This window comes from Triticum dicoccoides, chromosome 7B (genome assembly GCF_002162155.2).
Source record: "Triticum dicoccoides isolate Atlit2015 ecotype Zavitan chromosome 7B, WEW_v2.0, whole genome shotgun sequence".
NCBI lineage: Eukaryota > Viridiplantae > Streptophyta > Magnoliopsida > Poales > Poaceae > Triticum > Triticum dicoccoides.
The window spans coordinates 331,885,201-331,898,371 of NC_041393.1; the positions used below are offsets into that span (position 1 = coordinate 331,885,201).

General features: G+C 43.9%; 1 protein-coding gene across 2 annotated transcripts; it reads right to left on the reverse strand.

The window, feature by feature from the left end:
* Window positions 1–2,016: 2,016 nt before the first annotated feature.
* On the reverse strand, window positions 2,017–10,698 carry LOC119336708 (stomatin-like protein 2, mitochondrial). Of its 2 annotated transcripts, XR_005162733.1 has the most exons (10): window positions 10,509–10,698; window positions 10,181–10,427; window positions 8,220–8,369; window positions 7,456–7,513; window positions 7,196–7,288; window positions 3,320–3,352; window positions 2,846–2,937; window positions 2,657–2,716; window positions 2,247–2,572; window positions 2,017–2,172 (listed from the first exon to the last, which is right to left on the reverse strand). XR_005162733.1 is itself a non-coding variant. In XM_037608777.1 (9 exons), the coding sequence occupies exons 1-9, from the start codon at window positions 10,622–10,624 to the stop codon at window positions 2,321–2,323; spliced, it is 1,101 nt and encodes a 366-aa protein (XP_037464674.1). In that variant the 5' UTR covers window positions 10,625–10,698; the 3' UTR covers window positions 2,019–2,320. The 2 variants fall into 2 exon arrangements, 1 of the variants encoding a protein (XP_037464674.1); XM_037608777.1 differs by having other exon boundaries at window positions 2,019–2,572.
* Between the last annotated feature and the right edge of the window lie 2,473 nt (window positions 10,699–13,171).

The window sequence follows — 13,171 nt, forward strand, 5'->3', positions numbered from 1 at the left end:
TAAGGACCAATTTATGTGGGCCAGAGTGGGCCGAATCCAACGTGGTGGACGCATCCGGGCGTCCTATATCCGCCCCACATATATGCAAGATATTGGGAGTGTTGGTCAGTCTGGGCGTTGCCGGATTTGGGGTGCCCGGTTGGGTGGTAATTTTTCATCCGGACATTGATCGAGCAGCCCGTTTGGGCGTTTGGGACGGGTATGGGAGGTCCCGTCGGACTTCCCACCTGTTGTAATTGGTGTTGTAGCCGCTGATTGTGCAGCTACTAGCTAATTGAAATGCAATGATGTTCCACATAAGAAAAAGGACAAAATAACTTGCACAATTACATTTTTTTAGTGTTTATTTATATTTATGACCTCGGATAAAGGACAAAATACCCGCACAATTTCCCCTTTTTAGTGTTTATGCAAATATCACGCTAATCAGCTGCAATTTTGTAACTGGGAAACAAGAATTGGATTGTCATGAGGCACCAAGCAAAGTCGGGCGCTGAATTGTGTGTGTGTGTGTGTCTGTCAGTCGTGAAGACACTAACGATAGCACAGCCCATGCACGGCTTCGACCGGTGCTTTCGTCTTTTACGTTCTCCTCCTCATGGTTACCGCTTCACTTGCAAGGTGGATGCACATGAGAATCACAAACGAAACATGATCATACTTTTCGAAATGGCCAATCATTGGTAGAATCCAGATCCGTAGAGAAATCTTGCCACCGACTCTAAACGAAAATCCAGAGACTTAGAGAGCGTTCGGGCTCACTTTAACGGAGTTGCCAAACCCGAGCTCCACCCACTCAGACACACCTGGCTCCTCTCTCGACCCTTCTCTACAGTAAAAGGCGGCTAGAGGAGTCCTGGTTTTCCGGCACTGGATCTGGCGATTTCTCCCCGTCGAGGGCCTTGTGCTCGTCGGCGGGTGACAGTGGCGGAGCCAGGATTGGAGTATAGGGGGGGCCGAGTACGTATATTAATCGAATCTCGTTGGTAATTACTTATTGCTCCTACTAAAATTGTTGATTGTTGGGGGGGGCCAGGCCCCTGCTCGTCCCCCCCTGGCTCCGCCCCTGGCGGGTGAGAAACCGTCGGATCCAGCGGCGCGGAGCTGTATAGCAGTAGGTTTAGGGCCTTGCTGTTTTGTTTTTCGGCCGTCCGTCGCTCGCCTTCGTTGGTGTGCTCGACGGCGGAGTTTGAATAAGTTCTCCTCCAGATCCCTTCAGACGCGGAGCTGTCCTTCGTCGGCCATGGATCTGGGAGGATGGTGTGCCATGCAGGGTTGGCGTGCCGGCGGCGACGACCCTGCCGAGGCTTTTGTTTCCTTGGCTAGCCGCGTCACGGCGGCGTCTCCTCCACCGCCGACGGGAAGCCGAGGATGGCTGTACAGGAGTTCGATGGCCTCCGCGGGTCGTCTTCTTCAATGGCGACAGCGGTGGCCATCTCAGGTACACGGGTGTTTCGGAGCAGGGATTGTGGTTAGCGGGAGGCGGATCCGGCCTTCTCCTTCGACCCTGTTGTTCGAAGTTGGCGGATTTGCGATCCGGCGAGCATGGGGTTGGTCCCGGCCGACGTGCCACAGTGCTCTCGAACCCGCCCTTCGCGGTGGGTCGCTCATTCGGCTCACAAAGCTTTTCATGCGATGGTGCTTCGTCGGATCACGGCGTGTTGGGCGTTCGTCTTCCTCTCCCTCGACGGTGCTTCGGCGGCCGCGACGGGCGATGCAGGGCGTCGACGATGAGTTGTGCAGGGACCCCCAAGGGCCTGATTGTAATCTTGTTTCTTTTTCTGGGGTGTTTTCTGCTTATGTTCTGGAAACCTGTGTGTTCTGGGTCCTTCGTCTGGGTGCTACTACATGTGTTGTACTCCTGTTTGCTATATGAATGGCATGTGGTGCTTCAAAAAACTCCGCGGAGTGGAGGAGTGGAGAGATTCCAAAAGGGGCCTTAATGCTAAGAACGAAAATCCGGAGTAAAACCATTGCAGAAGTAAATTGAGCAGGACGTCATGCAAACTGTGAACATGTAAAACTGACATCGGAACACATGAATAAAAGGCTGCGGTGAAATATTGCCATCAATAGTATGCTGACATCGTGAGCGATATACTTGCATTACACAAGTCTTGCAGGCTGCCGTCAAAATCTCCCCAGTCGCCTAGCCTCCTTTGCATTTGGCGCCTGGATAACTAATGTCAGGTCAATTGCCATATCAACCTAAGCCGACTCGACATCACATGAATTAAGCTCGAAACCTCAAATGCTGCTGGTGTTTTCAGTGACACCCTCCTATCTAAAAAGGGTTCCCTTCGGTACTTGAACAGGCTGATCATTCTTTACGCTTCTGCAGGGAGAACGTGCTGCCATGGCCTGTTTGCGTGCTGGGTGGCATCGCGCTCGTCACAGAAGGCAGGCCGAACGTATCGGCCTCTTCTTGCGGTCCTGCTTCCTCAACTTCTTCTGCCTGTTGGTTCCCTCCTTTCGGGCTGCTGGACTGGCTTATGTGCTTGTATATCTGGAGAGACTGGGCTATCATAGATGATGGGTTGCCAGCGTCGCTTGGAAGAAGCATTGTCGTGGTCTACATTTCATAATGAAACATCAGTACTTTGCCAAACACCATAAGGATTCATGAATCAGGGAAATGAAACTTAAAACATCTCACATTCTTGGCCAGAGCAGCAAATGCTGTGATGTACTGTTCAGCGATTCTCAGTTTTGCAGCCTGACAGGAGAGAATGAACAGCACAACATGAGCAGCGAAACCTTACTGTTTTGATAGATAACTTCTCCATAAGCAACTGTAATGTCAATTAAATGCGATATTAAAATGGGAGTTGGCAAATCATGATACCTCAGCACTGCCTTCAGCTCTCATGGACTCTGAGACCATTCTAATCCCTTCGGCGGTAGCTTGTGACTTGGAAAGAATCGCTTCAGCCTCACCTGATGTTTATTACCAAAAATAAATGAGCCCAAATGGCACACAAATTCCCCTTCAGAAAAAAAAAATACAAAACAAAATGTTTCAACCTAACCAAAACAATCCACACTAGCAGCCCAATCTTCAAATGAGCAAGATGATGAAAAAGATAAATAGAATAAAGAGGATGCACGATGTGAGCACAATTATGACAAAACTTATCAGGTGAATGAGGACCATATCTGAAGAAGAGGTTAGCACGACAAATGGGGAGATGGGCAAGTTTGAAAGCAAGGAGGGTGATGGCAGAACAAATAGCACAAGCAGAACTGATGCATGCTACACATATCAATAGACCACGTTGTCATTGCAGCATAGAAATGGTAAGGTTTGAATTGAACATACCTTTTGCGCGGTTTGCCTGATCCAACATAGCCCCTGTTAAGAATAAATGGTAGGTGTCAAACATAAAGACCCAGCTTTTAGTAAAATTTCATATAGGTCATACTACTATATGCGCATGTTATCTGAGCCGCTGGTCCTCCTTCGGATCAGAGCAGTTGGTTGTATAAACTAACGTATTCAGGATTCTAACACTATTATTATATGAGCGCTGCTATGCACACAACGCTGTGCCGACGATTTGTGCACAACAGCGCATATCAGTTCGTCCATGCATACCATCAAAGTGCAGTAGACGGCTGGATTGCCTATTGTGCCGCTGTCGTGCAGGCATGCATTGTCCGCACAGCAGTTTTGTTATTGCATAGTGCTCGCATAACCTGTCCCTACTTCATAAATGTTGGGGCCCTCATCGGTCCTATACGGTCATGGCGTCAGCAGACTTTGCAGGACTGGGTGCGAAGCCATATGATCTGCTGACGAGTCGTACCAATGAAGCCAACGGCCCAATTCATTGGCTGCTGCCAATTGTCCACATCAGTTTCTTTATTCTACTCTTACAACCAGCCTGGACCCGAAACAAGAATTCAGGATTCTTTTTGGATCCGTTCGAATTTTGGGTCATACTTTGACTATCTATTTGACTAAAAATATGAGATGTATATTATAAAAACTATACTATTAGATATTTGTTCGAAAGAGCTTTCCTACCGTATAAGTATTGTGACATATAGTTCATATTTTATTAGTTAAATTTTATGATCAAAATGTAAGGGGCCCAATAAACCCCAACACAGGAAGTAGCTCATAGAAAACCTCAAATGGTCTTCTTGACATCATCATCAGCTTCGAATCTACTTATTTGCCCACAGAGATTCCATAGAGACCGTTTCGTGAGTGGCACTTTCTCCACTGCTCCGAAGAACTCTCTAATAATGTTGTACACCTTACCAATGTTGATGTTATTCTTCCTCGAATTACTAATTAGGTCCCTTGTGTGCACATCAATGTGCTTGTGAGATGGCCAATGCATCATCTCCCTGCATATTGGTGTCAGGATGTGATTGTGCTTCACTCGATGCTCCGTTATGTACCATCCATTGTCCACCGTGCATAGCAGCCTAATCATCACTGGGCATTCACACCGGTGGGACCTTGTGTTCTCACACAATGGTTTCCCCTGTTTCTTTAACCAATCTCCTGATTAGTTACACCCTTATTTTCAGAAATGGGCACAAATATGCATAAATAGGGACTTACCGAGTACCCGCAAACAAGATCCTGATTGTATCCCCATTGAGATGTGGAGAGGCCTCGGAGACATAGCGATAGTATCGCTAACTAAGCTTTTCAACCTCATTTTTGGGGCAAACAAGATGCCAGGAGAATTGAGGCGTATATTAGTAGCAATCTTCAAGAACAAGGGGGATGTTCAAAGTTGTACTATTTACCGTGGAATTAAGTTGATGACCATAAAATGAAGTTATGGGAGAGTCATTTGAGCACCGCTTAAGAGGAATGACAAGCGTGACTAAAAATCTGTTTAATTCCATGCCTGAGAGGTCGGCCATGAAAGCCATTTTCTTGGTACGACAACTTATGGAGATACAGGAAGCAAAAGGACCTGCATATGGTGTTCATTGACTTGGGGAAGGCCTACGATAAGATACCGGAAATGTCATGTGGTGGTCCTTGGAGAAACAAAGTCCCAACAAAGTACTCCTTCTGTAAACTAATATAAGACCGTTTATATTAGTCTACATAGGGAGTACATTACACCCATTAAGGACATGTACGATAATGTTGTGACACGCGTTCGAACAAGTGATGGCTACACTGATAACTTTCCGATTAAAACTACACCAAGGGTCAGCTTTGAGCCCTTATCTTTTTGCCTTGGTGATGGATGAGGTCACAAGGGATATAAAAGGAGATATCCCATGGTGTATGCTCTTTGCGGATGATGTGGTGCTAGCCAATGATAGTCGGACTGGGGTTAATAGAAAGTTAGAGCTTTGGAGACAAACTTTGGAATCAAAAGGTTTTAAGCTTAGTAGAACTAAAATTGAGTACAAGAGGTGTGGTTTCTGTACTACTAGGCACAGGGAGGTTAGCCTTGATGGGCAGGTGGTACCTCATAAGGACACCTTTCGATATTTGGGTCAATGTTGCAGAAGGATGGTAATATCGATGAAGATGTGAGCCATCGAATCAAAGCGGATGGATGAAGTGGCGCCTAGCTTCTGGCGTTCTCTGTGACAAGAGAGTGCCACAAAAGCTAAAAGGCGGGTTCTATAGGACGGCAATTAGACCCGCAATGTTGCATTGCATCGAGTGTTGGCCGACTAAAAGGCGACATGTTCAACAGTTGAGTGTAGCGGAAATGCGCATGTTGAGATGGATGTGTGGCCGCACAAGAAAGGATCAGGTCCGGAATGATGATATACATGATAGAGTTGGGGTAGCACCGATTAAAGAGAAGCTTGTCCTACATCGTCTGAGATGGTTTGGGCATGAACAACGCAGACCTCCAGAAGCTCCAGTGCATAGCGAATGGTTAAAGTGTGCTAATAATGTCAAGAGAGGTCGGGGTAGACCAAGCTCAACATGGGAGGAATCCGTAAGGAGAGATCTGAAGGATTAGAATATACCAAAGAACTAGCCATGGACAGGGGTGGGTGTAGAGCATAGAGCATTCACGTGCAATAACCATGAGTTGGTTCCAAGATCTAATGGGTTTCAGCTCTAGCCTACCCCAACTTGTTTGGGACTAAACTCTTCTCACACCAGATACCAAACCCATGTTCCCAGAAATATAGGTTATAGAAGTCACATGCCTCTGTGAGTGAGTCTAAGGTGGCACTCAACTCTGGTTTACGCACTTCATTTCCAGGGCTGTCTGCAAAGCCTTTGATGTTTTTTTTCTAGAACCCTCATCGTGCTAGGTTATGGTGCTCTTTCAAGTGGGTTACTACCAACTCTAACCCTTTGGTAAACAAATGGAAGCTTATTTAACGACCGACCACATCTCAACGACAAGTACCAACGACATGCTAATATGCTTATTCCTAGCAAATCCAAGTATGACATGTATAGACGCCACGGTGCATCATTGACCACTTAATACATACTAAGCCAAGAAAATGATTGTTTGATCCCAAAAAGAAGGCCACTGACTGTCTTTAAAATGCCTAGTGTCAGTTCAGCAATCTGTCAGTACCTTCAGAAATAATCTTTCCTACGTTAACACACGCCGCCTCACGGATTCAATCTACTTGTAAATATGAATGAACAATTCATTTGCGACCCCCCATCATGCTCAGTGGCATACATAATACGCACTGCGCCGTACCGATTTCCAACCTGTTCTATCTGCTCCTAAAACAGTCAGGGATTCCACACTAGCGCTTGCTGTCCCCCAAGTCAGAATTACGAACTGCGAATTTGTTACATTCTGGTAGTTGTTTAGCTCTTAATCTACCCCGGCGCCTGGGGATCCGGCTTGATGGCAGATTTACCGGACTCGGAGGGCGCCCTGTTTCTGCTGTTAGCATCATCCGGACGAATATCTGCCACTCGCACAAGTCTCATTTAATGAAGGCGGCAGCGATCCATCGAGCAACTCGTTCGGTCAGGATAATGGGACTATATGCCGGTATGAACCATATTGCCGCGCCGCAACTTTTATTATTATTTTCAAGCAATCACTGCTACTAAAATAGGTTAACATAGACATCACTAACACTAAAGCACTTGGGATGAATTAATGTGGTTAAGCTACAATAAAGGTGGATTCCATCTCATATGTATCCCCTTTTCAGATGAATTATTAGAGAAAATACCAATTTGAACAAAGATAAAAGATCATGTGCTACTCACCTTCTGACTGGAGAATTTGAGCACGCTTTCTCCTTTCTGCCTCTGCTTGCATCTCCATAGCATTCTTCACGCCCGGTGGAGGAGAAATGTCCCCTGCAAAGTCGGTTTGGAAATATCAGAAATTTAACAGATATATAAATCTAATAGGTCAAAAACAGGAAAAGGTACTGATCTCAGAGGAAAGTAATATGCAGATCGGTTTAGAAACACCAGAAATTAAACAGATATAACTGTAATATGTCAAAAACAGAAAAACATACTGATCTCATAACGAAGACACTTCAAGCCCCAGTCTGTCGAAGCCTCATTTATGGACCTCTGTCAAAAAAGAATTTCAGAAGGTACCATGTATAACTGTGCTGAAGTATGGTAAGGAGATGGAAATAGTGAAGCCCATTACATTAGAAGAAAAGTAGCACATGACTTTGTAAGATTAAGTTGCTTCTTGGTTAAGTTGGCTAGTTAGAAGGGGCATGATTTTAAGATACAACTACTTCATGACAGACATTTAGTGACAGTGATCCACAGAAAAAGGCAATCAATCTTCAAAGGAATTGTACAATTATTCTTCAGAGAAGAGCTTTATATACAGAACTGGTAAATACAAACTAGGATGTTGTTGCTGGAAACTCAGATGCAATAAAGTTATTTTACCTTTCAGGCTTTCACATTTAATGTTACTGTATAAAGTAAAGACCCTACTGTTTTTGCAACTGCTCTTTACATTCCATGTTTATATTTGTAAGTTAATTCCTCGTTCTTGCAAAAAATATTTAATACATAAACCAACATTTATTTTACCATCAGAGCAATGTAAACAACCACACTTAACAAAAAATAGATGAGATGAGAACAAGGATTTGTTGGTATATAGATGATGTACAGACCATAGTACTACAATTAACATAAGAACACTGCCCATTACTTTTATTACTTATAATAACTTGTAGGTGCTGTTCTCTGCAACAGTTGCCTTGATATATAAAGAAAAACAAATAGCTCAGATGCGAACAAAATGTCATACCACAATCTTCTCATTCAATGTGTCTCTCTCTTCAAAAGTCTTGTCCAAGGTTATCTTTCCAAGCTCACTTCTCATAGTTGTCTGCGCAAGTTGAATGACTGCAAAAATGGGATTCTCCACGCCATATGAAGCACGGTAAGGATCAACAATCTGCAAAGTTCAAAAACAGAAAGATAAGAATTAATACTAAGGACTTGTCAATTGCCAGCAACAGTCTCTGATTTCCAGAACGCTGACAGTAGAAATGCAAATCCCCACACACTTCACAAAGTAAATAATCAAAACACAATACTTACTATATATCTTAAGTTCTTAACAAGAGAATGGAGAAATGTCCCTTTTTTTAGTTAACTTGCAGATGCATAAATTAGACTAGTAAATAACAAGAATGCTCAATATGAACCTGTACAGTGGAAAGAGCATAAACACACATAACTAATTAATCAACTGTGACGAAGTTATCTGAAAGTGTCAGATATCCTCAACACAGATAAAGCAAGCTTGCTAACTATTACGATCAAACAAAACATATACATACCCAGGAAATACAAATCTAACTACCAATTACGCCATTCATCACAGTAGCCATCCAACCTGAACCATTTCAACAGCATTGAATCAAAAAAAAAACTAAGTGTGGTCCCATGAAGCCTGTGAAGATTACATGACAAGGAAATGAGCAGTACATGTACAAATGAAACTCATTGCAGTGGAGCTTTACCATCTATATCCCCAAACAATCTAAACAGGATCTACCCCAAACCTGTGAAATGCTCAACAATGGACCTACAAATTACCAAGAGAGCACCTAAGTCGATTATTATTACAAATGTATGCACCCTCTGCAAATGAAATTTGAACAGCAGCATATCCACACAAAGTTGCTTTTACAGTCAATTGTTACTGCTGTGGCCCTAGGTCAGACCCTAACACTTTTGTGCACCACAAGTCCAGAGCATTGTTCATTATGGACCCTCATCACCTACCAGATGCACATAAGCCAGATTAACATGGACAGCAGACAAGGTATGGAAGAATGATACAAGTGCCAACATGCGAGTCGAAACTAGAAGCAGTAGGGAACAACATTGGTTGATATCATGTAACTGACAGGGGATTACATGATGAGGCCATGCATCATCTTAACTTTGCTAATGCTAGAGTCATTGAAAGTGAGCCCATGCATTGATCACGTTAAACATAGGCCATGGCATCTACAGCTCAATGCAATCAGGAGGAGCATATGCTATACCCATCCTCAAGTCCTACAGAAGTAGATCAACCTGCACCAACTGGACACACGGTGCCACAATAAACCCCAATATCCCCACAGAAGTAGAGCAACCTGCACCAACTGGACACGCAGTACCACAATAAACCCCAATATCCCATGCTGATAAATACCGGAAAAAGAATACCAACTATGGGATATCTTTTCTGTCCTAATACAAGGCAAGCTGACTCTGTGAATGTTTCAGAGGTGGATAACTAAGGTGAACAGAAATCTTGAGTTTGCTCAGGAAGTGGCCACAAGAGGAGTAATTTACAGATATAAGCATCACACACGAAATCTGTTTTAACAACCAGATGAATTGTCCTAAACTCCAAATCAAGTATTATCTACCTGCCTTCACACTTCCAGCTTGGTTCTCCAGAGTAATTTCCATTGTGACAGAACTTCCGGATTGGAGTATCAAACCACCACCAACAGCAACAATACAGCATGAACTTGAGGCTATAAAAATCGATCATTGAGGCGCATTTCTAAGACCAGATGATCTGTCCTAATTCAATGTGATGGTGGCTCATGACAACATATAACACGAAACTTCTACCGAAACACGCCGCATCCATCCACCATCTCCCCTAGACGACCGGATAAGCACCAGACCCCTAGAAGTAACAGCAGAAATGCAGCCTCGCTAGTGAGGACCAAAAGGCAAGGCGAGAACGAGGTATACCTTGACGTAGAGGACGCCGTCGATCTGGATGACCACGTTATCCTTGGTAATAGCGGACTGGTCGGGGATGGGGATGGCTTCCTCCTTGAGAGAGTGCACGTAGGCGATGCGGTCGACGAGGGGGACGAGCCCGTGGATCCCGGAGTCGAGCGTCTTGAGGTACTTGCCGAAACGCTCAATCACGAAGGCCTTCTTCTCCGGCACGATGCTCACGCCCCAGTTCACCGGCGTGCTCAGCGCGTCGAACCTGATACCACCACACGGCGAAACGTCAGACCGCTAGAAGGTTCCGGAACGCGGAAGGAAGTGCTAGGGATTTAAGCGTTACCGTGAAACCTCGTCACGGGCGTAGTAGCGGGACATGGAGCGGGCGGCGCCGAGCTGGCGGGGAAGGAGGAGAAGCTGCCGCGCGGGGGCGGCGGATCGGCGGAGGAGAGTCGCCATCGTGCGAAATCGGAAGGGAAGAAAGTGCTGGGCTTTTCGGGCGACTCGGGTAGACGTAAGGAAGTGTGAGGTTTTTCCTCCCGTGATTTAGGCGAGTCGATACTCTTCTCTACTCTATTTTTCTTATTTATTTATTTATTTTCTTCTCCATCACAAAAATAATACCATTAGAAACTTCAAATACTATTCTCTCGGGCTAATGGTATAACAAGCGTGGGGCGCACCCTCAGGGATAGGCGTGCTGGGTGGCTTGTGAGCCACCCTACACTCCGTTTGCACTGCTTTTTGGCTTATAAATTCTCACGTATTCTGAAACCCTCAAAGCGAGACTCGAAATGATTTTATTATCGTTGCAAGCCTCTGTTCTGAAGTGATCTTATCCAGAGGCCTATTTTGGTACTCTATCGGAGGGGGTGGAATCATTGGGAGGCTATCTTCATCAACCTTGCTCCCTCCATGATGATGTGTGTGAGTAGTTCCTTCGGGACCTACGGGTCCATAGTAGTATGTCAATTATATGATTATGCAAAGCAATATGACAACGATAATATGTGTCGTAATAAAATGGGACGGTAGAAGTTGCATGACAATATATTTCAGAATGGTTATGAAAATGCCATAATAGGTAGGTATGGTGGCTGTTTTGACTTTTAAGAAAGATATAAATAGACTTATGTGTGATAGAGCGTATCATATCACGGGGTTTGAATACACCGGTGAAGTTTGCACCACAAGTCGAGGTGAGAAGGGAAAGTGCACGGTACCGAAAAGACTAGCAAATTGCTGAAAGGTAAGAGTGCGTATAATTCATGGACTCACATTAATCATAAAGAACTCAAATACTTATTAGAAGAGGTTATTAGCCCTCGAAGCAAAGTACTATTACGCATGCTCCTAGCGGGGTGTTGGTAGGAGTTAACTATCGCACGCTCCCGACCTCCACGCAAAGGAAGACAATCAATAATAAGCATGCTCCAATTTCATAGCATAACGAGAGACCATACGTGCATATGCTTCAGGAATCATAGACCTTAACACAAAATATTCTTACTGAACGACAATTACTCACTAGTATGACTCTAATATCACCATCTTTATATCTCAAAACAAATGCAAGGAATCAAACTTTTTCATATATCCAATGATCTTTATGATTTTTTTTATTATATCCCTCTTGAATACCCATCATATTAGGACTAAATTCATAACCCAAGCAAATTGTCATACTATTTATAAGACTCTCAAAATAATAGTAAGTGAAGCATGAGAGTTCATCAATTTCTTTAAAATGTAATCACCATCGTGCTCTAAAAGATATAAGTAAAGCACTAGAGCAGCTACCTAACTCAAAAGATATAAGTGAAGCTCAAAGAGTATTCTATAAATTCACAATTAATGTGTGTCCCTCTCAAAAAGGTGTGACCAGCTAGGATGATTGTGTAAAACTAAAAAGCAAATCAATCAAAGACTCATATAATACACGACGCTTCAAGCAAAACGCATATCATGTAGTGAAACAAATATAGCCTCAAGTAATTTACCGATGGATTGTAGACAAAAGAGGGGATGCCTTTCGGGGCATACCCAAGCTTAAACGCTTGATTGCACTTGAATATTACCTTGTGGTGTCTTGGACATCCCCAAGCTTAGGCTCTTGCCACTCCTTATTCCTTACCTCATCAAAACTTCACTCAAAACTTGGAAACTTCATAACACAAAACTCAACAGAAAACTCGTGAGATCTATTAGTATAATAAAGCAAATCACCACTTTTAGGTACTGTTGGAAACTCATTCCAATTTTATATTTGTATTATATCTATTGTATTATTGTTGGAAATATGCCCTAGAGGCAATAATAAAGTGGTTATTATTATATTTCCTTAGTCATGATAAAGGTTTATTATTCATGCTATAATTGTATTGATTGGAAACTTAAATACATGTGTGAATACATAGCAAATACCAAGTCCCTAGTAAGCCTCCACTAGACTAGCTCGTTGATCAAAAGATCGTTAAGGTTTCCTAACCATAGACATGCATTCTCATTTGATAACGGGATCACGGGCCTGTTTGGATCATGTCCTGGAGCAAGATTGCCTGGCCAGAAGGGTGCCTGAGATCTTCCTGGATTCTATTTGGTTGGTGTCCTCAGTCATCTCCTTCTAGCCTGGCCTGAAAACTTGTCAACGCCATTAGCCTGCCCTGGCTAGCCAGGCAACGTGATTAGCCTGGGCGAGGCGTCCCGTTTGATATGCCTGGTGGGCTGATGCATGTGCCTGGTACTATTTTAATATTTCTTTTGCATGGAAGTGATGGGTGTGCAGAGTTTTATCTACCTAATTGTACTCTAGTACGGCGACTATCCCAGGACAAGAACCAAACGCATATGGACCAGGCAAGCCTGGGCAGGCAGAATTCTCCAACTTCTCAGGCGACATCCAGGCATTACTTTTTGCCAGGCATAAGGGCCAGGCCTCAAACCAAACTGGCCCCACATCATTAGGAGAATGATGTGATGGATAAGACCCATCCGTTAGCTTGGCAT